General features: G+C 53.1%; 1 protein-coding gene across 1 annotated transcript; it reads right to left on the bottom strand.

Moving 5' to 3' along the window:
• On the bottom strand, positions 2,981–26,112 carry TKT (transketolase). The gene is made up of 14 exons (XM_018067049.1): positions 25,863–26,112; positions 16,230–16,347; positions 15,346–15,459; positions 14,567–14,664; positions 11,020–11,211; positions 9,412–9,530; positions 7,887–8,080; positions 7,426–7,590; positions 6,095–6,251; positions 5,844–5,974; positions 5,178–5,261; positions 4,976–5,069; positions 4,255–4,377; positions 2,981–3,271 (listed from the first exon to the last, which is right to left on the bottom strand). Exons 1-14 carry the CDS (start codon positions 25,967–25,969, stop codon positions 3,096–3,098), a joined length of 1,872 nt encoding a protein of 623 aa, XP_017922538.1. The 5' UTR covers positions 25,970–26,112; the 3' UTR covers positions 2,981–3,095.

Raw genomic sequence — 26,741 nt, 5'->3', positions numbered from 1 at the left:
TGATGTGACTTGGACCTCTGAGGTGATGGAGAGACAGGCTAGTTGCTGAGGTCTGTGTTCCTGGGATCAGCTAAAATGGAATTCCTGGTGAGTCTAAACTTCAACCGTCCTCATCCTTGGCCTAGTGGATCTGGGTTTGTGCAGGTGTAGAGGTCCTGGCTTGTCTCCAGATACTTCTTGTGGGGATAGACCTGCTCATCCAGGGACTTCCCTGGCAGTCCAGTGGCTAAGAATCCACGCTGCCAATGCAGGGGGCCAGAGTTCAATCCCTAATCAGGGAACTAGACCCCACATGCCTCAGTTAAGACCTGGTGCAACCAAATAAATAAATTAAATTAAATTTATAAAAAGAGAAAGTGAGCAATGGTATAAAACAAGAGCAGCAAAAAGCTACTTATCCAGTTCTGAACTGGGTGGTGGTTTTCTCAGTCTTTTGGGCATGGGGGAGCAGAGGTGCAAACGTCTTGAATTTAAGGTGCCGCATACGGATAGGACGTTTTTGTTAAAACTCTGATTGGCTGCCTCTCACTCCCGTGAAAATATGTGAAAAAAATTGCATGTTAAGATCTGAAAGCAACATAAAAATGGGCTGTGTACGACTTAGGTACTAATAAACTCACCCTTGGTATTTTGAGGACTGAGGCAGAAAGACCTTTTCTGGGGAAAAACATTTGCCAGTGTTGGAAACTATGTTGCTCTCTCTCTTTTTTTTTTTTTTTTTGCAGTGAGACCTGGGTAAAGAATGGGGGCTCTGGGTTTCCACCACCCTTGGCCTGGGTGTGTGTTAGGGGGTAGTCAGTGACCTGTGGATGAATTTCTGTTCCCCTCCTTCTGCTTAAAAAAAAAAAAAATATATATATATATATATATATATATATTTTTTTTTTTTTCGGCTGTGGAGGGTCTTCTTGGCTGAGAGGGCTTTCTCTAGCTGTGGTGTCTTCCCTGTTGCGGAGCATGCACTCTAGGCACACAGGCTTTGGTAGTTGTGGTGCATGGGCTGAGTGGGTCTGGAGCAGGTGGGATCTTCTCAGGCCAGGGATTGAACCTGTGTCCCTTGCATTGGCAGGCTGATTCTTAACCACTGGACCACCAGGGAAGTCTCATTGTTTGCTTCTGGAAACTTCTCTGCATGGGCCTTAGGCCCCAAGGACCACAGGTGGCTTTGCTGACAGATGACAGAATCTGAGCTTCAGGCTCCTCCCTCCACATTCCCCATGGTCATAATCCTGCAGGAGGACCCAAGACCCTTCTCTAGGGGGGCCGAAGGGTAGTAGGGTGCAGATGTCAGGGCTTCTGGAGTCAGAGAGATGTAGCTTCTAATGCCAGCTCTACCCTTTACTGTGCTGGGGTAACTGGTGTCTCATTCAAGTCTCAGTTGTCTTCTGAAAGATGGGGATAATCTCTTGCAAGTGCTACATAGATATGCACACATAAAGCGCTGGCTTGCAGGTGTTAGGCCATGTCACCTTCACTCCCCACTCTTCACCCTTCCTAACTGGCTGCTGCCCCCAGTCCTGGGACAACCCCTGCCCCACTCCCATTTTCAGCCCTACCTTGGGGAGCCATTCCAAGCATCACGATACCAGGGATGACCACCAGGTGGCACCCACCCCTCTAGCTCCCTGTCCCCAAGCTCAGTTTTGCAGACTGCCATGGATTTCCTTACTCTTCTATGGTTTATATTCAATAAAAGGGGCATCATGGTTACATCAAGATCCAGAGTTCTGGCTGAGAACTATCTTCTTCCCCCACCCCATTGGGCAGGCAGGAAGAGAGGGCTGTCTGTTTCCCTCCCCCCTTTACCCGTGTGGGTTTCTTATGGTGCCTGGTGCCAGCCTCCCTGGTATTCACCCTGACTTTTGCTGCTTCTAGTGTTTAGTCACCTCTAGTTGGTACCAGCAGGCAGACAAGCCCTGGCCCAGGGCTCTTCTCCACCCCTGCTCTTCCTGGCACCCTCTGGAATTGGTATCAGAGGTAGGGACACAGCCCCTGGCCCAGCCAAACCTGGCTGAGTACCTGTGAGCAGCAGCTTGCTGAACGTGGGTGTGACTTGTTCATACTGTCCAGAGTGTTAGGCGGACGAGTGGACATGCCTGCGAATGTCTCATCTCCCTGAAGACTCAAGGATTTCCTGGGAACCCCGCCAGTGGCTGGGAGTACCCAGCCCTCTTTCCCCGGCATTAGTTTGTCCTAGGTCAGAATAAGATTCTATACATTTGGCTATAAGCAAGGACTTCCCTGATGGCTCAGCAGATCAAGAATCCACCTGCAAAGCAGGCAACAAAGGAGATGAGGGTTCAATCTCTGGGTTTGGAAGACCCCCTGGAGGAGGAAATGGCAACCCACTCCAGTATTCTTGCCTGAAAAACCCCATGGACAGAGTAGCCTAGTGAACTACAGCCCAAAAAGGTTGCGAAGAGTCAGGCATGACAGAGTGACTAAGTGCAACAAGGACTAGCCCAGCTGAGCCCAGGGAGCAAGGGAGAAATCTGCGGTGGTCCTGGGAGCTCAGGCCTGCACAGCTAAGTGTGAGCAGAAACTCCTGGACAGTAGAGTCCCTGGTCCCACAGGAAAGGCATTTTCACAAGTTGAAGGGAGTTCTGCACACTTGGAACTCAGGAGAGCTGGTCTGCGGTGCTGGGTGAGAGCTTTTTGTTTTTTTCTGCCACTTGCAGTTCTGATGCCAACCTGAGAAGCACCTTCTTCCCCAGGATAAGCTGGCCTATATCCCTCTGCTTCTCTGGGGTTGACGGAGCTTAGATTGTAAAGCCAGCCGAGGGTGAGGGTTTCTGCCTCTGGGCTGGAAGGTGGTGCCTTAGAGGCAGCAACAGCGCTGACGGTCGGGGGCAGATGAGGGGCCTCTCCAGGTCATGGTCCAGAACCAAGTGCACCAGGCCCCCCGCCTTCCCTCTAGCCTTCTTCCCCTGAACCAGCACCAGCTGCATTCATATCCAAGAAGAAACGTTTCAGGAGCCAATTCATTTTTCTCAAAACATATATTTTATGACTCCTCTCAGTAGATCTTTTGAGCACCTTTGCCAGGATCTCAGGAATGTGTAGAAGTCACTCCCACACCATACCCCACGCCCACCCTAGGCCCTGGTCACCAGGCCCCGCACGGCCTGCGCAATGGCGTCCCTGTCAATGCCAAACATCTTCAGCAGCTCCGCTGGTTTCCCGCTTCTTGGCACCTGGCTGACCGCCAGGCGGGTGACAGTGACGCCAGGCTCTCCCACAACTGCAGAGGCCACTGCCTCACCTATGCCACCTGGACAAAGGAAAGGAGATGAGTAAGGGAATGCAGCCTCAGGGTGAGTGGTGAGCACATCGCCCCTAATTGCCCCCCAGCCCCGAATCAGTCTGAGTTTATTCCCTTTCCTAAGGATGTGGGAAGGACATATACTCCACCCTGCCCCACACCTGTAACCAGACGAGACATCACCAATCACAGCACTTTTTTTTCCCCATAAGCCCAAATGTGCCCTCTGAATCACTTTTAACACCATTTTCTGGGCATCAACCAATGAACGTATGCACCTGACTTCAGGGTCTAAGCCTATCTCTTCCCCAGGGGAGGAATGGCTTGTAGAGGATGGCTTTGTGAAGAACTAATAAAAGCTTCCCAGATGGGTGTTAGTCACTCAGTCATGTCCAACTCTTTGCAACCCCAGGGACTGCAGCTGGCCAGGCTCCACTGTCCACTGAATTTTTCAGGCAAGAATACTGGAGTGGATTGCCATTTCCTTGTCCAGGTGGCTCAGTGGTAAAGAATCTGCCTACAATGCAGAAGACCCAGGTTCAATACCTGGGTCAGGACGGGAAGATCCCCTGAAGGAGGAAATGGCAACCCACTCCAGTATTCCTGCCTGGAGAACCCCATCAACAGAGGAGTCTGGTGGGCTATGGTCCTTGGATTCGCAGAGTCGGACACAGCTGAAGCAACTAAGCAAACACACACACTCATAAAAGTCTGATATTTGTGTCGCTTTCCCACCTTGATTCTCCACAACAGCCTTAACTTTCAAGAACTTCAGGGACATAACTGTCGTGCGCTTTTAGCAAGGCTGGAACCCTTGCAGGTTTCCTGGATCGGGCAGGGATCTAAGGAGCCGTTCCAGCCATTGAGTTCACTGGTCCACAACCCAAGCCTGAGGTCTAATAAGAAACCAAGTGCCAGCTGCTCTGGGTTTCCTGGGCTGCAGCTACCCTGCTGGGGCTGGATGTCTAGCCGTGTGCCCCTAGCTCTCTCACCTTCATAGTAGTGGTCCTCCACAGTGAGGATCCTGCCCTTGGTAGCACGGGCACTGTCAAGAATGAGCTTCTTATCCAGGGGCTTGATGGTGAAAGGGTCCAACACGCGAATGTTGATCTTTTCTGTGAGGGGAGAAGAAGAGGGGTTAGGCAAAGGAGCTGGGTGCTGTGGGTCTGCCCTTTAGGGCCTTGGATGGGCGCCCTGGGAGGGAGCCTGCCACGTAGCTACCCACCCCTAATGGCTCACCCCCTCCTCTGTTGACCTGTGATGCCATGTCCTCCGCTACCCACCCCTCCACCTGGGAGCCTGCCTGGCCTGATTTGGGAGCAACTGGCCTCCAGGAAGATGAGAAGCACCCCTTCTCTCCCCTCCTGCCCTGGGCTGCAGGATGTTGGCATTTGGACTGTCAGGAAACTCCATCAAAGATGCTTTTCAAGCTAAAGAGGAAGCCAGAGGGACATTCCAAGAGTCTGCCCTGAGGTAAGGTAAGGCACAGTGATGCTGAATACCATACTTAGAGGCCAGCTAAGTAGATTCAAGTCCTATGGTCAGGTCCCAGGGCTTCTGATCTGGTCAGCGTGCTGGGCACACAATAAGGGCTCCAAGTCTGGCTTTTATTAATATCCTCATCATTTAATTAGATGAGATTCTTCCTCACCCCCAAGACCTGGTCTGCAGTCAGTGCCCCGTCTAAGACTCTGCAGGTCCCACATTCCTTACCTCTCTTCAGCAGGTCAGCAGCTGCCAGAGCCTCGTGCAGGGTCACCCCAGCACCAATCACAGTCACCTGGTCATCCTTGTTCTTCAGGACTACCTGGGGGCAACATGGGGGCCAGTCAGGCTCAGAAACGGGTGGCCTGGGGTGGGTCCCGACCTTAGGTTCACTCTACGGGGTCTCACTGGCGCATAAACTGCAATTGACCTTGGCTTGTCCGATTTGGAAATCTTCATTGTTGTTGTAGATGATGGCATTTTCTGGGCGGCTGGTCCGGATGAAGCAGATACCCTGGAATGAAACAGAATAACGAAGGATTTCAGGATGTAGGACATCTAATCTCAAGGGCAGGAGTCTTTCCTCTGCAGCGTGTGCCTCTCCAAATACTCCTCTTGTATGAGAGCCAGCCCCAAGTCCCAGAGAGAAGAGTCTCTATCAGGTAGACTATCTTCCAGGAAGGGCTGCCCCTACCCAAGTGCTATGCCTCGGTCCCTGTCCTCAGACAGAGGAATGAGAACCACGTGGGGGCTGCCTGGTCAACAGCAGGTGGCTCTTGGTCAGGACGGGCAGATAAGCCTCAACTGCTGGAATGGAGGCGGGGAGCTGGACTGGAATATCCCAGGAGCTGTTGGGATGCTCAAATGGGCAAAGAGCGCAGTGATCAATTAGCAGTGTCTGCCACATAGCAGGAAGGGTGGTGTGTATTCCATTTTTCCTAGTCTAACTCCTCCAAGCTATACCACCAAGTGCCAAGTCAGGAGATACCCATTCTGGGGCAGCAAATGAGCAGCTCTGGGCTGGCATGCTGGCCACCCTTCCTGTCTCTCTAGGGAAGGACTAGCTGCAGCTGAAGAAAGAAGTCACGTGACCCACCTTTGTATTGGCTGCTAATTCTACTGCCTTCTCCGTAGCCACCCCATCACTTGGGTAAAAGACAGTCGACATGGGGATAGAACGAAACATGGCCAGATCTTCCAGGGCCATCTGGGAGGGCCCGTCTTCTCCTAGGGTGTGGGAAAGGATACGTCAGTGTAAGACCCCATGCATGTAATGCACTCCTGGCCCCACACCCTGCTCCGGAAGTCTGAGGACGTCACAGGTGTAAGCACCCCAGCTCCACTCACCAATGGACACACCGCAGTGCGAGCCGCAGAGGTTGATGTTGCTCTCGGAGATGGCTGCCATGCGAATCTGGTCGAAGGCCCGTGTAAAGAAGGCTGCGAAGGTGCTGCAGAAGGGCACCGTCCTGTCGCGTGTGGCACAGCCCACGGCAATGCTCACCTGGGGTCAGAGCAGATGGCTTCAGCGCCGCGGGAGAGGTGGCCAGGAAGCCCAGGACTTCTCAGGGCCACCTCCTGGGAGGGGAGTGTTTTGTCATCCTAGTAACTGTTAATTCTCCTCTCATGCAAGTGATCCGGTGCACCTAGGGATTCCATCTGTTTCCAGACTCCTTTCAACTGATATTACCATTTCAAAAGTTCTCTTTAAAAAAAATCACTCTCCTGGGGAATACTTTCTTAGCAGCAAGCAAAGCCTTTCACAGAGCAAGCTAGTCAGCTGGGGCATGGATGGTTCATCCCTCCCAGGCCCGTGCAAGTTCCCCTCCACTCACTATCTCCCTGTTGCCCCAAGGCCTCTCCAAAGACAAGCCCTTGCACCCCTAAGCTCTGGAAGCTCCAGGCCCAAATCCTGGCCTAGAAGCACTGAGTGCAGGCACTGGTTCCAAATCGGCACCAGCTCCAGAGTTATGAAATCCACCAGCTGACATAAGCCCTCCTTCCCCAGCACACCAGGGGCCCCCCCAGCCCCCACCCTCTCCACACCCCACCAGTTTAGTCTGGATCTTCCAGCTGCCAAGGCCAGAAGCCAGAGACAACTTCCAGTTAAGGTATTAAGAGGAAGAATGTTGGGTGCAATAGAGCCAAATGGCCACCAGGGGGCGGAAGTTCCCAGCTCCTAGGGACCTGCAAGGCCTTGCTGGGCTCCTCTGCAGAAAGGAGCGGATATTTTGAAAAACTGGACGAAACATTGTTCCTTATTTAACAACCACAGTTCCCTGGCATGGACTTGTGAATACAACCATGCACGTGGTAGAGGTCCACCAAACTCATCTCTGTATCCCACAGGGTGGCAAGGGCCAGAGCCTTGTGTATGAGTTCAGCCGCCTTTGCTAAAACTACCCGCCTCCTGGCTATGCCTGCCCTTCATCTGCAGAGCCCTTTGCCCCCAGAGAAAGCCCACCCACCAGAATGCCTGGCTGGTGCGCAGTAGCCCCTGTTCAGCTCCCCTGTTTCCACTCCCCCAGCCCCTGGGTGTCACATCACCCCTCCCCCACCAGTCCCTTGAGGTCATGGGTCCACGCTGGGTCAAGGACCAGCGTGCCGATATAGCTGCTCAAGGGAGTGGGAGGGCTTCAGCCCTGCCCCCACACCCCACAGACCCCAGCTCTGCCTACCATGTTCTGCTCAGCAATGTAACACTCAATGAAACGGTCCGGGTGCTCCTTTTTGAAGAGTTCTGAGAAGGTGGAGTTCTTGGTGTCCCCATCCAGGGCGATGATGCGGTCACTAGCATGGCCCAGCTTGGCCAGGGCCTGTCCATAGGCCTTGCGGGTAGCTATCTGTGGGGAGGAAAGAGTGGGTAGGCTGAGCACCTTAGGAAGCATGAGGCCTGGAGCCCTGCTCAGCCCCTGGGCCACAGCTTCCACCAGGGAGAAAAGGGACAAAATATAGGCACAGAAAAGTAAATAACTCCAGAGTTGGCTGTCCCCATGAAAGAACTGCAAGGAGCAATATCTCAGGGTTCCTCCTCACCTTGAACTAACCTCTTTTCTCTCTCCTGGCCCCACTCTCTGGAAATGAGTACTGTTGCACCCCAGCCTAGTCAGTCCAGAAAATTGGAGGCTCAACTGGGTACCTTGTCTCCAACTTTGTAGCTGGGCGGGGTGGGCATTCGGATGTTGGTGATGTCCACTGAGGGGGCGTCCTCCTGTGGGGGGGTCGCCAGGATCTTCTTCTTGCTCTGGATCTGACCGTAGATTTCCTGGATGATCTGATCGGCCATATTTTTGGGGAGGGGCTTCCCATGCCAAGACTCCTTATCTTCTATCCCTACAGGTACATCAGAGGACAGACAGGTAAGGGGACAGCTCCCAGGGGACCAGGAAGAGCATGGAGGGCCCGGCCTCCATGTGAGGGCAGCCCACCACCATAGAGGGTAAGGAGAGGACTGTCATGACCAGCGCTCAACCGCAGGCCCCTACTGAGTGGTGGCCCAGGCCTCCAGGAGCTCCCAGTGGGAGGGGGCATACATGGGTGGACGAATATTGCTGGCATGCTGGCCCAACCCGTTCTCTGTGTCACCTCCCCACCCCAAGCTTGCAGAGAGTGGGGTCTGCTGCAAAAATCACTCTGTTGAAGAAGTTGGGAGGGAAGCTGAGGATCAGGGCAGGGTCAGCACTGCCAAAAGTCACCCCCTGCCAAGGTGTCTTGCTGTGTGGGAGGGCCAGTGAGGTTTAGTACCCCTCTCCTCTGAGTCACCTCAGATGTCACCACAGCCCAGGGAGAGCCAAGGACTCAGGCCACCCCCAGGAGCTGTAGTGGTAACACCTGAAGGGTGAGTGTCAGCAGCACTGAGGCTGCAACAGTATCCAAGAGGCCTCTCCCAGAGGCTCAGAGGGCTGTACACCTCTCCCAGATTCCAGTGAAATGTCCTCAACTGCCCCAAGTCCACACAGGCAGAGAGGGATGTGACCCCTGGTGGGCAGGGGGCCAGCTGGACACAATGCACAGTGAAGCCAGCCCAGGGTCTGCACTTAGCTCTCTTAATGCCAGACTCTGTAGTCAAGTTCCTGGCCACTTCTAGCCCCCATCGTCCCTTCTTTACAAAGGCAATGGCCATCCTAGCCCTAAACAAGGGTTTGGAACCCATGGTTGGGTGCTAGGGAGGGACCTGCAGAGCTCTCAGGCCTGGCTCAGGAACTATCTTCCAGACCCTCCTGGGCAATCCACCTGCACAAGCCTCTGGAATCCCTTTTCCATTGCATGAGGGGTACCCTGCTCACCTCTGAGGGGAGAATCTAGGTCTCCCCAAGCTCTCCTGGGGCTCCCTGCCTCAGCCCTTCGGCTCAGGGCAGACAGCTGGAGCTGCCAAGGTCGCTCTGCGAATGCCAGCCAGGGAGTGTCCTTTCTCCTTACCCAGAGGCCTCTCAAAGTCCTCCCGCCTATATATGACCCCCATAGGCCACCCAACCAGAGTCCTAAATCTCAGCTCAGCCACCCTGCCCACCGAGTCTCCTGCACCTCCTTCCCCAGACTGGGTATACTCCACTGAGCAAGCAAGGGGCAGGCTCTTCAGTGGTACCCCCCGAAACCTCCAGCTCTGAAGTCAGCTGCAGGACCAGTCCTGGGCAGGGCAGGAGGTGGAAGGCTCACGTACAGACCTGTGATGCCTCGGCCCTTGAAGGTCTTGGCAATGATGACTGTTGGCTGGTTCTTCACCTGCCCGAAGGCCTTGCACAATTCCTCCACGCTGTGCCCATCTACGATGACAGCGTTCCAACTGGGAACAGAGAGAGGGTATGAGGGGCAAGGGCCCTGACAAGGGTCCAGGGAAAGGCCTGCCCTCCTTCCACTGCATGAAAGGACCTGGAGGAACTGGGATGGCTCAAACCTGCCTGTTTCCAATTTGGGTTTAATTTTCTCTTTTCACATTGTTTTACTTCCTCTTGTTTGCCTTTGGACAGACCTTCCTCCTCTCGCCTAAGTAATGCAAAGCCCAGTGTACTTATTGTCTTTCATTCCTGAGCTATTCATTTCCTACTGAAAGCTACTCTTGGGACAATGCGCTGCGTTTGGAATCTGCTACTAGATTTTTGATGAATTTTTATTTAAGCTGACCTCTCCAGGGCTGCTGGACGCAGTGTTAGAAACTTGTATAAAACAAGCTATGTTGTCAAACATCCAGAAGGAAACTTTCTCTTTCAGCCAATCCTTTCTGGAATTCTTTTTGGTGGATTAATAGTAATAGAAGTGGCAGCTCACACTTACTGAGCACCCACTCTGTAAAGCACGGAGCCAAGCACCTATCAACCCACTTAAGGCTGTTGTTGTCCCCATTTTATAGACAAGTAAACTGAGATAACTGAAGGTGGAGCAACCTGCCCAAGGTCACAAAAGCAAGTTAAGTGATGGAGCCAGGACTTAAGGAATCTGGTTTCATAGTCACAAGGTTATGGACACAGACCCAAGGACATTGCCAGGGTTATTCTCTAAGTCCCCAGGTCCATGTGGTTTTGGGGAGGTCTGTCCCTGAGGCATTTTGTGGCTCTGTTTCTTCCTTCATCCAGACAAATCTTTCCTCTCTTCCTTTTCTCCCTCTATAAGGTCACAAAAGAGGTGACACCCCTTTATCTATGTGACCGGGTACTGCAACTCCACCCCCACCTTCCCTGGCCATCATCTCTGAAGGGTGGCCTTGGAGGCCCAGGGCCCTCAGAGCCCAACTGCAGCGCAGCTTGTACCTGGGGCAGGGGCAGGACATCAAGGTGGGGGCCCCTCTGGATGCCACCCACCCAGACAGACCTCCTTGCTTTGTAACAGGTGACTCTGAACTCACAACCGTCCGAGGCCCAGGGGAGAGATCTGGAAATGCTATCTCCCACTTCCCTAGGAGATGGTGCCCACTCCCCCCCAGGCCGGCCATAGGTGACCAGCGGACTGATGCGCTGAGTGAGCCTGGTCTACGCTGGGTGCCTCCTGCCGCCTCACCCAAGAACAAAGTGAGGATGTATGAGACCACACCACGTGGAGGCTCTCAGAGCCATCACACCAACGTGCAAATATAGCAACTCAGAGCTGCGTCTCAGCCCACAAACCCGTGGCACTGGCCAAGGTGGCCCCTTTAAGCCCAAGGCCACGTGAGTCAAACCCTGAAGTGAGGCTGCATAAAAATGCAGCTTAACCTCCAGCTCAGCCCCTGCACGTGCAAAGCTTCTGGCATAGAGGTCTCCTTTGCTACGAGGGTCCTCAGGTCATTGCCCCGTACGTACCCGAAGGCCTCGCAGCGCTTCTGGTAGACATCCATCTGGTGCTGCAGCGGGGCAGGGTCACTCTGGCCCAGGCGGTTGATGTCAAGAATGGCAACAAGGTTGTCCAGCTTGTAGATGCTGGCGAAGGCCATGGCCTCCCACACGGAGCCCTCTGACAGCTCCCCGTCTCCCAGCATGCAATAGACCCGGTAGCTGTGGACGGGGGGGTGGGTTAGAGGCCGGCCCTGTGCCCCTGGCCTCTCCCTCTGGGACATGCCACAGCTGTGCCAAACCCAAGTCCATACCCAGTGAGGAAAGGGCTGCGAGTCTTTGCCACCCCATGGAGTACACAATCCATGGAATTCTCCAGGCCAGAACACTGGACTGGGTAGCCTTTCCCTTCTCCAGGGGATCTTCCCAACCCAGGGATCAAACCCAGGTCTCCTGCTTTGCAGGTGCATTCTTTCCCAGTTGAGCCACAAGGGAAGCCCCTTGTGAAGGTAAGCCCCACAAGAAGGCAAGTGCAGCTGTTATTCCCCAAAAAACACATAGATAAGGAAACAGGCTCAGAGGCTGAGGGACTTGTCTGAAGATCAGCTGGGCAGCTGAGTGGGGATTCAAACCTGGGCCTGACTGCCCAGTCCTTGCTGACTAGGACTGCATGTAGCAGAAGGAGCGCCAGGATGTGGAGATCCCCACTCGCCTGCTCAGTGTCAACTGTGTGAAACCAGGAAATGAGGCTGCTGCCTAGATGGGTCGGAGAGGACACAGCCTGCCTGCTGCTGAGCGGGTCGGGCCACCATGCCTCCCTGTTGCAGGGAGGGCCAAGGCAGGAGGAGCTGGAGAAGAGGCGGGGCCAGCCATGGTGCTGTCAGCATGACTCAGCACCACTGCAGGCCTCCAGGTCACAGAGAGTTCCTTCATCCTCTCCAAGCCGTGTCAGGCCTGTATCTTCCCTTCTGCGGCCTCCAGTGGGCCGGGCCACTGTTTCCTCCACCAGGTGCAGGGGGTCCTGCACAGCCGCTCCCCAAAATGACCAGTCTGATGTGGCTGAGCAGAGAGGCCGGTAGGGAACTTGACTTCTCCAGAAAGGGATTCCAGGGAAGCCGAACAGCTACCCTCCCAACTCCACACCCACTTCCAAGGAAGTTGAACTGGGGTTAAGAGTGGAATCACAGCACAACCTCAGATTCAGGTCAGGAGGGCAGCCTGGGGAGACACTGGACTGGAAAGAAGAAAAGGGCGCCCTGCAGAAGCTGGGGCTAACCCTGAGGCTGTGTATTGTCTAGAGCTGTTAGATTTGGGACGAAGTTGCAAATACCCATACTCCTGAACAACCATGAAGAAACTAATGAGAGGGCCAATATTTGTTGCAGGAGTTGGGAAACCACCTCAAATGTCCAACAACAAATGACTGTCTAAACACATTATAGCATCCCCATGAAACAGAATGGGCATCAAAACTAGCTCTTGACAGTGCGTGATGCATGAGGAAATGTTCAGATTTTCCCAAAAAGCATTAGGTGAAAGTATATAAATACTAGGATGATAAATCTGTAAGTTCCTTCTCACAATAACATGGAGGAAATAGAATGCATTGTTGTTAAGAAGCTTGAAATGGCGGTGGGGGGTTAAGAATAGGGAAAATGTTCATTTCTTTTTAATGCATTCCTGTGTTTCAGATTAGTAGGTATTTTGAAGTGAAGTCGCTCAGCTGTGTCCGACTCTTTGCGACCCCATGGACTGTAGCCTACCAGGCTCCTCTGTCCATGGGATTTTCCAGGCAATAGTCCTGGAGTGGATGGCCATTTCCTTCTCCAGGGGATCCTCCCAACCCAGGGATCGAACCCAGGTCTCCTGCATTGTAGACAGACACTTTACCGTCTGAGCCACCAGGGAAGTCCAATCCCCCAAAAAAATTATTTAAAAGAGAAATGGGGAAATTCCCCGATGAGCCAGTAGTCAGGACTCCACCGTCTCACTGCCCGGGGCTCCAGGTTTGATGCCTGGTCAGGGAACTAAGATCCCACAAGCTGCAGAATACAGCCAAGAAAAGAGAGAGAGGGAGAGATGGAAAAGAGCCAGCTGGATGTGTGCTCCCCGGCTGCTGGCTGGACAGACCGGACTGGAGGCTGGATCTGCTCTATCAGGAACTCTGGCAGCTGGCACAGCCTGATCATTCCCTCGACCCCTCAGCCTTAGCCAACCCTGGCTGCCGAGAACCACACTAAACCCCTTCTTCCTACACTGGCTTCTCCCATTATGTTAAGGGTCAGGAAATGACCCTTCACGAGGAATTATTTCAACCAACTGTAGAGAATAATTAACTCACAACTCTGGTTCTGTGCCAAATAAAATACTCTTAAACACACATCCCATTCTTTGTGACTTTCTTCACTTCACGGTGGATCACGTCTGGGTGTAGCTGAGCCTGGCCTTGGAGCCCAGCTGGGGAGGCTTTGCAGTAGTCAATTGACACCAGCCTGAGTCTGGAAAGCCTCAGAGCCCCAGTCTATCTCCCGGAGAAAACTGTCTCAGCAGCTTCCCCTGAAAAAGTAGGTACTCACTGAGGTGCAGCCTCCAGTCAGGCTCCCTGCAGCCACCCGCCACCTGCAGGCCAGCTCCCTCGGCCTCTCCTCTGGGAAGCTTCCCACTCTCAGGGGCCTCTGACCCTCGGGCACCTCAGAGCAGCCTTGGGGACCCTGAATACGGACTCTGAATGCACACCCTGGGTTCAAAATCCTGCCTCCACCACAAGGAAAACATCTTACCTCTGTTTCCTTATCTGTGTGGAGGGACAGCTGTGTGCATGTCACCACCCAGCCCATGGGGCTTATCAAGGTGAAACCCTAGAAAGCTCTGAGCAGAGTACAGAGCCTCAAAGGGTAAAGGTGCAGAAACCACCTTGACGGCCTGTAGCCAACACTCCTCCCCTCCACAGCAGAGACTCGTCTGCAGGCCACGGTGGACAGCCTTGTGGCTGAAACCTGCCTCAAGGGGCATCTCCCCCAAACTGCATGGGTGCTGGAGCAGCAAAGCTCTGACCAGGCTGCTCACTCCCTACAGACCAACCTCTCCAGCATTCATTGCTTCCTTGGCTGACAGGTGGGGCTCAGGGGGGCCCAGAATTCCCCAGAACACACCGTCTACTCCTTTCCTGAGGTAAGGCCGAGTGGCTCAGGCCTAGGTTTGTGGCACCCAGTCAGCATTGTGGGATGGGGCCTCCTAAGACTTCTGGGGTCCAGGAGCTGGGCTCAAGAGGGCAACAAGGAAACTGATGAGTCAGAGCATTCTGGCCAAAGAGCATGCAGCCTTGGACGCAAAGCGGGCCCTGCTGGCCACTCTCCAGGGACTCTGGGCACATCCCTTCCTTCCTCTGAGCCGATTTCTTCATCTTAAAAGGGGGCCAGCCCTGGTACCAGCCTCACACCATGCATGCACAGTTAATTACACAGTTTCTACTCAGTCTCCGTCAGGCAAGGAGGTGCTTGGGGGCAGAGAGTAAAACTGGGCCCCCAGGACCACCCACCAAACCACTGTGGGTGGGGTGGGGGAGTGGGAGCATTACCTGGCTTTGTCGAAGTATTTGCCTGTGTAGGCCATCCCACAAGCGGCTCCAAGGCCCTGGCCCAGGGAGCCAGTGGCCACATCGGTGAAAGCTTGTTTCTGTCATGACAGAGGGCTTCAGTTACCACAGGCAATGTTTCCTTGAAGTGCCTCCCAGGATCCTGGCCACAAAAGCCTTGCAGCCAAGCCCCGCCCAGACCCTGGGGGTGTGATTTCCCACTCTCCCTGCGGCAGTAATTGTGGGTGTGGTTCAAATACCAGCTCAGTCCACAGGGAGCTGTGTGACCTCAGGCCATGGACTGAATCTGTTCCCTCACCTGTAGAAGAGCCCAGCTTGTGAAGTGGGTGTGAGAACTCAAGACAAAACTGATATTTAGCCTAGTGGCTGGCCCTGATGGGATGTGACAGTCTTCATGGTAACCTCTAAGGAACACACTGGGCCCCATCCTTGGATATTACAAGTATCCTGCTGCCACCCCCTTAGTGAACCTCATCTCCCAAGCTGTGTCTACATGGCCAAGGAGGCCCAGCAGGGAAGGGAAGCTGGTATTTGGTGCTGGGGAAAGGCCCTCCTGGCAGTCAGCTCAGAGCACCGTAGGTTGGGGCTTTAAAGGCCTCAGACTTCAGCACAAGCTTGGGGTAAACAGTGTTCCCTAAGCACCCACTTCTTCCTCTGCCCTCTAACATCCTCAGTTCCTCAGTGGGTGCCCTGCCCCCTTTCCACAAGCCTTGAGAAACAGGAAATGGAGGCCTGCAGGGCTCCTGGTGAGGTGCACTTACCGGGACAGGGTGCCCGTCCAAGTCGGAGCTGATCTTCCTCAGATTCAGCAGCTCTGACTCCGGCAGGAAGCCAGCTTCAGCCCAGACGGCATACAAGATGGGTGCCGCATGGCCCTGCAGGGGACAGTCCATGGGGAGAGGTCAGATGAGGAGCTGTTCCCGCCGGGGCCTGGCCAAGCCTGCCGGCCAGGATATCCCTTTCAGAGAAGGAAGCAAGTGAAGGCCACTTCCCCTCCCTTCATCCTTCTCTACCCCGAGGTTCCCACAGTCAAGGCCGAGCGGAGCCCAGAACAGGTGCAGGGGAACACAGCTGTGAGGCTGCGGAGGCCAAAACCCCAGCAGGCAGCCGGTCACCCTAATCCTTGGGTTCTGGCATGTGAGCCGACTTGGAAAGACTTCTAAGCTCTCATGCCTGCCTCGAGTAACCAGAGGCCACGGAGCCAGGGCTGGGTACTGGTGGATTTGGGGGGTTCGTGGCATGGCTTGTGGCTGTGGCTCCCCATCCCAAACTCTGTTGCAGGGTACCCCCACTCCTGAGGGGGTGAGCATGGCCTGGATATTGGCCCAGCAGAGATGCGTGCAAAAAGCCACCAAGCTGTACCCCAGACCTGGACTCCAGTCCTGCCAGTCAACACCAAACACGAGTGGAACTCCCAAGATCATTTCCATTCTCTCCTACTAATTCAGTTATTTATTTCTTAGTTAAACTTTACCAGCAGGGTCAGGACAGAGCCAGAGGGGGCCGGGTCGGGTGGGGCAAGTGGAGGAGCCTGGAGTGAGGAAAGGTGGCGAAAGGCTGGGCTTACATCAGGAAGGCAGGTTTCCTTCTTGCCGTTGCAGGGCCCACCCAGACCCAGGTGAAGGGTGGGGGGCTGGCTTCCTACCTTGGAGAGAACAAAGCGGTCGTTGTGAGGGTTCCGGGGATCCAGGGCCTTGTAGCGCATGGTGTGGAAGAAGAGGACAGCCATGATCTCAGCAGCGCTGCAGCATGACGTGGGGTGGCTGTGGCCCAGGAGAGACATGCACACGTGGGTCACGGCCCAGACCCCTGGCCTCAGGGCTCACCACGCTCGAGCACTGGGGGTGCAGGTGTCAAGGAGCCACGTGATCTGGGCCCTGGGAGGGCTGCATGGGGGTTGCACCCTCAGAGACATGGAGGAGGAGGGACCCAGGAGACTGTGGTAGCCCCTCTAGGACCATTGAGCTAAATCCCAGTAGGACTGCCCAGCACTCTGCCCACCTGTCAGGGCAACCTGGCCTCCGTGGCCCTTACGGATCCAGGGCCCCGCATAGCCACGGTCAGGGGTGAGACTTCCAGTAGACTCCACCCATAGGGTGGGTAGTCTGGCAACCAGGGCTTTAGGCTCTCCAAGAGCATCACTGGGCTACTCAGCAGCCTAGCCTTTTAATGGGCATTCTGAGGGCTGGTATAGCACCAGAAACCATGCTTTCGTACAGAACTGAAAAGGCAAAAGCAATCTCTTATCTTCTACAAAGGATACAATCCTAAAAAAATAAAAATAATAATTCCTTCTGCCTGAGATAAGAGCTGGGGTGGCGCTGATAGTAGCCAAGAGCCTGTCCTTCCTTGTGGGATCAAGGGGGCTGCCTTTATTAGGCTCTTGTTCTATTCACCACATACTTACTTGAATGGCGACCCGGCAGAGGACTTAGCTAGAGATAGTACATCTTAGAGATGAGACTTGTTCAGGTTTCTCAGGACCCACTTGGTTGATTCAAACCCCAGCCCCCAGGGTTCCTGGCAGGACATGCTATAATTCCTGAAGCCCTCTGGTCCACAGTCTGATTACAACGTCAGCCTCAGGGCACGTGTCTCCCAGCCGCCCCCTCCACACTGTAACATGCCCACTGCCAAACCCAAGGGCACATGCACCATTTGGAGTTCACGTGGGCCTCCCTCCTCCCTGCAGCCGGCTCCCCGCACGGGTTAGGGGTGAGTCACTCCCAGAGCAGACACATTAGTAGAGAAACCCGGAACTGCCCATGCTGGTTTAGTAGCCACATCCCCAGCACACAGCTGTCTTATACTTAACCATGTCTACGAACTCCTGGGTCATGGGGAAAGACACTAGACCTGAAAGAGGGAGGTGAGGAAATGTGAACGAGAAACCTCTTCCCCGCCTGGCAGGAACCCAGCTTCCCTTGTCCCTAGCACAGAATTCAGCGGGGCAAGGGGGGACGGACGGACACCCCAGTCAACACCGGCCAGGCTGACCTCCTGCTTTCCCCACCCTCCGAGGGCAGCCTCGTCCCTGAGGAACCCTGTTTCAAAAGTCAAGATCCTGTGAGGAGAACAGTGGGGGAAGGATGCGGGTGGACAGCAGGCCAAACTGCTCCAAGAGATGGAAGGCAGGCACGGGATGGGGCTCAGCCCCTCCTGTCCATCAGTGGTTTCCAGGAAGGGGCTCCAGGGATAAAGGCCTGGCAAAAGCACCTTCTGGGCATGGCAAAGGCATGCCCGCCTGGGCAAAGCTGATGTGGAGGGAGGGAGGTCATCCATGAAGACAAACCAGAACTGAAAAGTACTTGATTTTAACCAGGCTTCCCTAGTAGCTCAGTTGGTAAAGAATCTGCCTGCAATGCAGCAGACCTGGGTTCAGTCCCTAGGTTGGGAAGATCCTCTGGAGAAGGAAATGGCAACCCACTCCAGTACTCTTGCCTGGAGAATTCCATGGACAGAGGAGCCTGGCAGGTTAAGCGGGATCGCAAAGAAGAAAGCCTGCATGATGGACACACTGCTAGATCTACCTTCCTATCTGCCAAATAAAAACATACAGAGTAAGGGGTGCTTAGGGTCCAGGCGTCTGCCCATCCCCGACCCCAGAGTTTTCAGGGAATTCCCGGAGATGTGTCCCACGGTGGGGATATGGGCCACTGCGGCTGTGTGGCTTCAGCTTGTGCTTCAGCCCCCTGTGGCTCAGCTTCCTCACTTGTGGATGGGATGCTATGTGGGGACATCCATGGTCAAGGAACTAAGACAGTGAACTCAAAGTGCCCAGGTCACCATCAGCCACCACCATCTGCTGGAAGACCAGATGCCACACTCTGTTCTTCAACAGTGCCCCTACTCATCAGCAGGCTGGGACTGAGGCCCTCTGCTGACCACAGGGCAGGCAGGAGGGAAGCAAGCTGCGGGCTGAGATGGGGCTCTGCCGAACTCATGGGAGACAGTTACTTTTAGGCTCAACTTACTAGAGGAACTCCAGTGTACAGACTCTGGGGCCCCAAGGCCTGTGTTTCCCCAGCAACTCCAGCCTGCCCTGGGGGGACAACTGTGGTTGGGGAGGCCCTACCTCCTATGCTGCTCAGGACACATCTATGTCCTGGCTAGAGACGGGAAGGCCAGGGACAGGGTGGGCAGCTGCAGGGAACTGTATCTGCTAAGCAACTCTTTGTGATGCATGGGAGTTACAAGGTTGTTCTAAAACCTGTCTGCTGCTGCTGCTAAGTCGCTTCAGTTGTGTCCAACTCTGTGCGACCCCATAGACAGCAGCCCACCCGCTCTCCCGTCCCTGGGATTCTCCAGGCAGGAATACTGGAGTGGGTTGCCATTGCCTTCTCTAAAACCTGTCTACTTATTCCCAATTAGTTCAGTCTATGAAGGTGATGTTGAGGGAGCTGGGCCTAAGTAGGTCGCAAAGAGTCGGACACGACTGAGCGACCGAAATGAACTGAACTGAACTGAACTGAACTGAACTGAACTGAACTGAAGTCTCTCAAAGCCCTCCACCCACCCCAGGGGAAGACACACTTTCCAGATGTTCCCTTCTCTCTTCCCCCTTCCATTCAGCACTTTCTGCCTGCTCACAGGTTTTCCTACAGAAAAAGTGCAGAGAAGATCCCTCAGCCCTCTGGCTGGGCTCCGCTCCATTATCAAGAGATAATACTGCCAGCTGCCATGATGGCCCTTCTCCCTGCCCTACACATACCTCAAGACCTCAAAAAATGAACAAACCAGGGAGATGAGCATGGCCACAGCCTCTCTCATGCCTCAAAACAGGAAGAAAAATAATTTGTTATGAATAAAAAACTAAGTTCCTGAAGGAAAAAGTAAGAAATGTGAGTTGAAAACCCAACAGTGAAGATCCAACCTAAAAAGTTAAAAAATGCACTGAGCTCAAGGAGAGCAGAAAGATAAAAACAGAAATTTATGAAATACAAAGCAAATGTACAATTTTTAAAAATCAAAGCCAACAGTTAGCTCTTCGGAAAAGAAAAAAAGATGAAAGGCTTAGCTAACTTTGTTAAGGCAGGATCCAGAAAAAGGAAATGGTGCTATTAGAAGTGGAGGGATGGGCATAAGAACAGATAATAAAATACGCCAAACAACCTGATACAAATAAATTTGGAAACAGGAAAATGTCTAGGAAAAAATGATTTACCGAAACTGACTCAGGAAGAGACAGAAAATCTAAGTAATCTTTTAACTATTAAAAAGACCAAATCAACAGCTATAAATGCACATTCCCTAAGGCCCAGCATCTCTACTTCTAAGACCAGATTCACAGCAAAACATGCAATGATCAGATCTGAAAGCTACCTTCATGTCTATCGAGACGATATTTCATGACAACATATTTCTGGAATACTATGCAGCAATCTCAATAAAATCTCACAAATATGACACGTGAACAAAGCTCACTGCAGACAGATCTCTACCAGAGAAGACTATAAAGTTTATGAACTTATAAGGAAAATAATAAAATGCAAACCTCAGGGTATAGCTCTTTCTTGGGGGAACCCTCCTTCTATGAGGAGGGAAAGACACCCAGTAGGTTCTAAAGCCCTGTAATATCCTTGTTCTTAGGTCTGGTGGAAGGTATACTACCAGGTTCATTATTTATAATATGTACATTAGTTATACTCTTTTTTTAGGCATATGTTAAAAAAAAAAAAAAGGAGAGAATCCTAGGATGCCAAGGCAGAAGCAAACCTCAGAAGCCATCCTTGTTCTTCCTGTTCCAGGAACCATGTGGGACTGGGCTCTTACTGCTCTTGCCTGAGAAGACTGCCTCCACACCTCAGATTGAGCCTTTTCACTGTCGTAGCCTCAGGCCTGAAGAGCATCTGGCACAAACAGTGCACAAATAAATGATGTGCCAAGGCTTTAAGACCCCAGGGGCATGAACTCTCTGAGCCTCAGTTTCCTCCGTGTAAAATGGAGATATAGCAGAATCTGAATGAGGTAGTTTTTGTGTGTAAAGAGCCTGGCACAGTGCATAAAAAATGGCAAATGCTCAGTAAAATCCTAGCTCTAAAAATATCAGATATGAAATCTAACCTCCTCATTTGAGGATAAGACCATTGAGGTCCACAGAAAGGAAGTGCCTTGCCCAAGGTTGCAATCTACCATCAGAAGAGCCAGGAGAAAAGCAAAATGCTAAGAGTAAGTGAAGAATGAATAGATAAAATGGGAAGTGGTAAGTTCACTAAAACTTACTGTATTAATAACTCACTGTCAATACATTAAATTGACTAGAAGCCACTGAACCCCACACTAAGAATGCCATGATATGAAAATTATACCTCACTAGAGCTGTAAAAGGATGGTGTTTAAAAGGAAGAAGGTGCTCAGGGCCCAGATGAGGAAGTTCTTGAGAGGCCACACTCCCTTACCCAGTTGTGCAGTCCTTAGAGATTACAGCCAGGCCATGGGTGCAACTGACTTCTGAGCAAGAAGGTCAAACAGCACAGGCTCCTGTCAGCCAGACTCACATGCTGGGCGAGCTACCAGCTCCTGCAAGCCCACCTCATGGAGTGGACTCGACCTCACTGTTCAGGGAAAAAGTACTGCAGAAGAGTCGGCAGAAGGACCCAGCATCCAGGGCAGGCAGCTGGGTCATGCGCACAGTGAGGGAGTTGCTGATGTTGTGGGACTGGGCTCTGGTGACAGCAGACCTACCTACAGAGGCCAAGTCCAGGGAGGAGTCAGAGAGAGGTGGCCCAGGGGCCACAGTGTCATCAGCTCACGGGAAGCCAGGAGACCCTAACCAGGTGCACCGGGTTCTCAACTTCAGGAAGCACTTCCCACCAGCCCTGCTGAGCTCAGAGGCAGAGAACAGTCGCTGCACGCCAGCCAGGTGTCCTCACAGGGAGTTGGGACACGCTGCTTGCTGCTGGGGTAATCCCAACAGGCTTGTTCTTGCCTCAGTCAGGGCCGAGCTGTGGTGAAGACAGACCAAATGGAGAAGGCGTGGGCAGCAGTTCTCTGCCCAGATAGGCTGGGCCCACAGGGGTCCTCTGAGCACTCCAAGTCCCTAATCACCAGAGCTGGGTGGCAAGGATGCACTCTCAGCCACTTTAAGGTCACAGGGACTCTCCCCAGGACAAGAAACCCACAAGAGGTGGTGGCAGGACCCCAGAGCTCACTCATTCTGGTCCCCCAGCCCCGCTCTCAAGAAACCCAGTTTGAAAACCACCTACAACCCACTCCAGCATTCTTGCCTGGAGAATCTCATGGACAGATGAGCCTGGTGGGCTAGTCTATGGCATTGCAGAGTCGTACACAACTTAGCAACTGAACAACAACAACACACAATCAGGCAGATTGTGATTTGGGGACACAGTTCTTGATGGAAATGTGACATAAAATGAAGAGTGAAGTGACCTAGCAATATGGAATACAGAGTTTTGTAGAAATTAACGTTTGTGTATAGAATAATTGCGAATATTCAAACAATAAAGTCCATGGCTAAAGAAAAAAAAAAAGAAAACCACCTAGCTATGAACTTCTTTAGAGATGGGGAAACTGAGGCCTCAGACAGAACACGGTCTTTTCAACAAAGGCACAGTCACTTGGCACACAGCTACAGTGAGATTCTTATCTCTCTGCGCCCACCAGCCAGGCTTGGCCAGACCTTCTGTTCCTGAGTACCCATCCCAACGCTCTGGGTCAGAGCCCTGGGGACCTCTAAGCACAGCCTGAGCCTCCAGATTCAGGTCTGACTCCGATGCAGTCCTCAGATAACACTTAGCACTGTTTGGATACTGTGAGTCTAGCGTGGTTGGTGAGAACTACAAAATCTCCACCAAGAGCCTTAGCAGTCAGGGCCCCTCTGACAAGGCCACTGAGTGTCATCTTTTTTTTGGGGGGGCGGGGGGGAGCTGCACCAGGTCTTTTTTGCAGCATGTGGGATCTAGTTCCCTGACAAGGGATCAAACCCAGGTTCCATGCGTTGGGAGCTGTCTTATCCACTAGACCACCAGGGAAGTCCCTGAGTATCGTCTTTTAAAGACTGGGTGAGTTGGACCCTTGCCACGGCTGCCACAGCTCCTGTGGCACGCGGAGGGAGGGCGAGGTGACCTGGAGCGGCCTTGGCTGCTGCACAATGAGCCCTCTGTGCAGGCTGTCCCTCAGCTCCACGACACAGAGGCCAGTGTCCTCACTTCCCAAGCCTGGGGAGGTTCACTGTCACTTGCCCAGGGATGGCAGAGAAAGGGGAAAGCTACCAAGATATCAGCACTCCATGGTCCTCACTGACCCACTATCAATCCAGCATGTGCAATGACCATGCAAAGACTTTTGGTCAAAGTGCTGTTTGCATCACTGGGGATGTAAACTCCCCTAGGAAGGAGATAGCCTGACAGGATGGTCACCTTGACCATGATTGCACAGCGCTAAGGCCTCAAGCTACGCCTTCACTTTGCAGAGCTCATCCACTGTCATGAGGAACTGCCTCAAAACAAACATCTTGGAGGCCTGTTCAAGGCTTCCTTTATTAGGGTTTTTTTTAATTTTTTTGCACACAGAACTCTTGGCACATGCCTTTCAAAATCTCTTTTGACAGAGGTTACATAGTAATGTTACTTCCTTCTGAAAATTCAGTTTTCTAAGTATTTCTCTTTTTTTTTTGGTCTTGAGGCATGTTTCTCTAAGTATTTTAGAATCCTTTAGGCTTGTTCACAACTCACAGGAATCACTGTATCTTTCAGGGTTTTTTTTTTGTAAATGGACACTGAGTTAGGTGAGTTCCTCCTTCAGGCATTACAATATAAACCTGCCTGTAACTCAGCTGCCAAATCCAGTATCTTTTCCTTGTTTAACTATCTAACAAAGACCCAGGCAGGAGTCCCACTAGACACCTCTCCCTTTAGGAGCCCCCCATCTCAAGTTGTAAATATTTGTTTCATTTTTCTCCAAGTGGCTTCAAACTGCCTGAGATGCCCCTTTCCAGTTTCTCTCCATTCTCTGGCCTGATGCTTCCCACCTGTCCAAGAAGTCTTTCTGGTAATATGAGCCTCTCACTGGAGCTTAGGATTTACTCATTAAAAACATATCCTAGGAGAGGGTGAGATGTATGGAAAGAGTAACATGGAAACTCACATTACCACATGTAAAATAGATAGACAACGGGAATTTGCTGTATAGCTCAGGAAACTCAAACAGGGGCTCTGTATCAACCTAGAGAGGTGGAATGGGAAGGCAGATGGGAGGGAGGTTCAAACGGGAAGGGATATATGTATACCTATCGCATCCGGTCCCATCACTTCAATGCAAATAGATGGGGAAACAGTGGAAACAGTGGCTGACTTTATTTTTGGGGGCTCCAAAAGCACTGCAGATGGTGATTGCAGCCATGAAATTAAAAGACGCTTACTCCTTGGAAGGAAAGTTATGACCAACCTAGATAGCATATTAAAAAGCAGAGACATTGTTTTGTCAACAAAGGTCCGTCTAGTCAAGGCTATGGTTTTTCCACTGGTCATGTATGGATGTGAGAGTTGGATTATAAAGAAACCTGAGCACCAAAGAACTGATGCTATTGAACTGTGGTGTTGGAGAAGACTCTTGAGAGTCCCTTGGACTGCAACGAGATCCAACCAGTCCATCCTAAAGGAGATCAGTCCTGGGTATTCATTGGAAGGACTGATGTTAAAGCTGAAACTCCAATACTTTGGCCACCTGATGCGAAGAGCTGACTCATTTGAAAAGACCCTGATGCTGGAAAAGACTGAAGGTGGGAGGAGAAGGGGATGACAGAAGATGAGATGGTTGGATGGCATCACCGACTCAATGGACATGGGTTTGGGTGGACGCCGGGAGTTGGTGATGGACAGGGAGGCCTGGTGTGCTACGGTAATGGGGTCACAGAGAGTCGGACACAACTGAGCAACTGAACTGATGGCTGATTCATGTTGAGGTTTGACAGAAAACAAAATTTTGTAAAGCAATTATCCTTCAATTAAATATACATATATATATCCTGTATGAAATTAGCCAGAAGGTAGAATCTTGTCTTTGTTCTACAGACTTAATCTGGGAAGGTCCCTGGAAACCATCCCCCACCGAGACTTCAAAATTATTTCATGAACCAATCATGAAATGCTGTCTGGGCAGCCTGGTCCCAAGCCCTAAATGGCTGGAATCCTGGAAACTACCCAGTTGTGTAGGAGCTACTATTGTTCCCATTTTACGGAGGAGGAAACAGGCTCTGAAGTGACTCCCTGGCTGACTTTCTTAAGTACCCCAGCGGACGCCTCCAGCTGCACAGTGAGCGATTATCATTACTGTCCCTGCAACTGGCCACCTTCAGAGAAGGCTCCCTGAGATGGACAGCAACCTTTCTCCGCCTCCGAGCCACAAGGGCTGGCGGGAAAGAGCGTTGGGGGATGGGCCTGTCTTGGGGAAAGTGCATGTGGAGGCTGGCCCTGCATGTTCACCGCAAGGCCCCAAGACTTGGTTCTTGGTTCTCTTAGCCTTTCAAACCTCCCTTCCTCCACCCCATCCCCTCCTCCTGTCCCCGCCCCAGAGGAGATCTCACTTAGACCTTCAGTTTACAAGGTATGCAACGGCTCTGCATCCACGTGGCCACCTCCCTCCTCACCCTTACTCCCCTGGAGTCGCAGCACTCTTGCTCCAAACCCAAACTGGCAGGAATTTGATTCTTAACAGGAATGTGAGGTGGCGACAGGGACGGGTAGTTTGAGGTAGGGACAAGCCCTGGGCCCCAGGCTTCCCAGCAAGATGAGGGCTTAAAACAGGCGCTCTCGTCTCGGGCAGAGCTGGTTCAAATTCCAGCTCTCTCTGCGCCTGATACCAGCCAATTGACAAACTCGGAGCCTCGGTTTCCTCACGTGTGGGTGGAAGGTTATCAATTACCAGGGGGTAAAGGGTCCAGGGGCCGCATGTGCTGATCCCAAGCACAGGGCCTGGCTCTCGCGCTAATGGTGGCTCTCTGCGCACCGCGGCCGAGAGGTTTCCGCAGTGCCCGGCCGCCCAGTCTCTTGCGCATTAGAGCGGAGGGGAAGGAGGGGCCGAGCCGGCCTAAGGCGCGCAGAGAGCCGGGCCCCAGGGCACGGAAGCCGGGCTGAGGACCGGCGCGGCGGAAGGATCCTCCGGTCGGATCCTCCGGTCGGATCCTCCAGGGCGCGCACTCCACCATGAGACCGCGCCCCCCACCCCCAGCCCCGGCGCCTCCTCCGTGGTGGCACAGTGCAGCGCCACACGGAGCGGACGTGCCCGCACCCCGGCGCCGCCGCCCAGCGTCCCAACTCACCCCGATCCGGCCGCCGTGGTGGCTTGGATGGAGCTGATACGCAGGCGGTTGGCCGTGTCCTTCAGGGCCTGCAGCTTCTGCTGATCAGGCTTATGGTAGGCCTCCATGGCGCGGCCAGGCGAACGGGCGGGTGGCGAGGCAGAGGACGCAGACGGGAAAGCTAAGACGCACGGCTGCGGAGCTGCAAGAAGCGGCCGAGGCCTGAGGCCGCTCGCGGGCGCGTTAAGAGTCCCGGGAGCCGCGCGCGGGGCGGGGCGCCGGCATCACCCCAGGTTGCCCCGCCCCGGCGCCCCGCCCCGGCGCCCCGCCCCGCCCCCGGACCCCTGCAGGCAGCTCCGCCCCAGCCCTCCAGCGCTGATAGGGAAACTGAGGTCGCCGGGAGCCTGGGCGTTTTGCGACCCGACCGGATGCTGTCCACCCGCCTCGCCTCTCGGTTCCTTTTTCCTTCCCCCCGAAATCTGCGGGGCAGCTTCGAGCTGCCAGGCTCCTGAGTCAAGCGGCACTGCCCTGCTGGGATTAACCACACACAAAAATAATGTAATCATAACTCCAGGTTCTCGGCCCGGTCCAGAATTCTGTGGATTCGAACCCTCCCTGCAGACAGCTCTCCTCCCTCCCCATACATAGCCCTGAGCGAAACTGACAGGGGAGGCTTCACTGGTAATCCCATTTTAAAAATGAGCAAATTGAAACTGGCAAGGTCAATTAAAATCACAGGGCTGTTGGGTGCTGGGCTCAGTAGTAGCAAACGTGCCCCATCCTCAAGCCCTAGCCCCAGAGAAAGAGCCCAGGGCTTGAGCCTCGAGGGGAATGAGGACTATGAAAATGAGATTACATAATAGTGGTAATGGCTAGGGGTAAATTACCCACCTGACAATG

The sequence above is a fragment of the Capra hircus genome, chromosome 22 (assembly GCF_001704415.2).
Source record: "Capra hircus breed San Clemente chromosome 22, ASM170441v1, whole genome shotgun sequence".
Lineage (NCBI taxonomy): Eukaryota > Metazoa > Chordata > Mammalia > Artiodactyla > Bovidae > Capra > Capra hircus.
This window is presented reverse-complemented; position numbering and strand designations above follow the sequence as displayed.

Coding starts and splice junctions, on each gene's coding strand:
- TKT (XM_018067049.1), bottom strand. CDS start 25,969: ATGGAGGCCTACCATAAGCCTGATCAGCAGAAGCTGCAGGCCCTGAAG. Junction 8,081..9,411: donor CAAGGGCCGAGGCATCACAG/GTCTGTACGTGA, acceptor ATGTACCTGTAG/GGATAGAAGATAAGGAGTCT. Junction 5,070..5,177: donor TCCAAATCGGACAAGCCAAG/GTCAATTGCAGT, acceptor TGTTGCCCCCAG/GTAGTCCTGAAGAACAAGGA.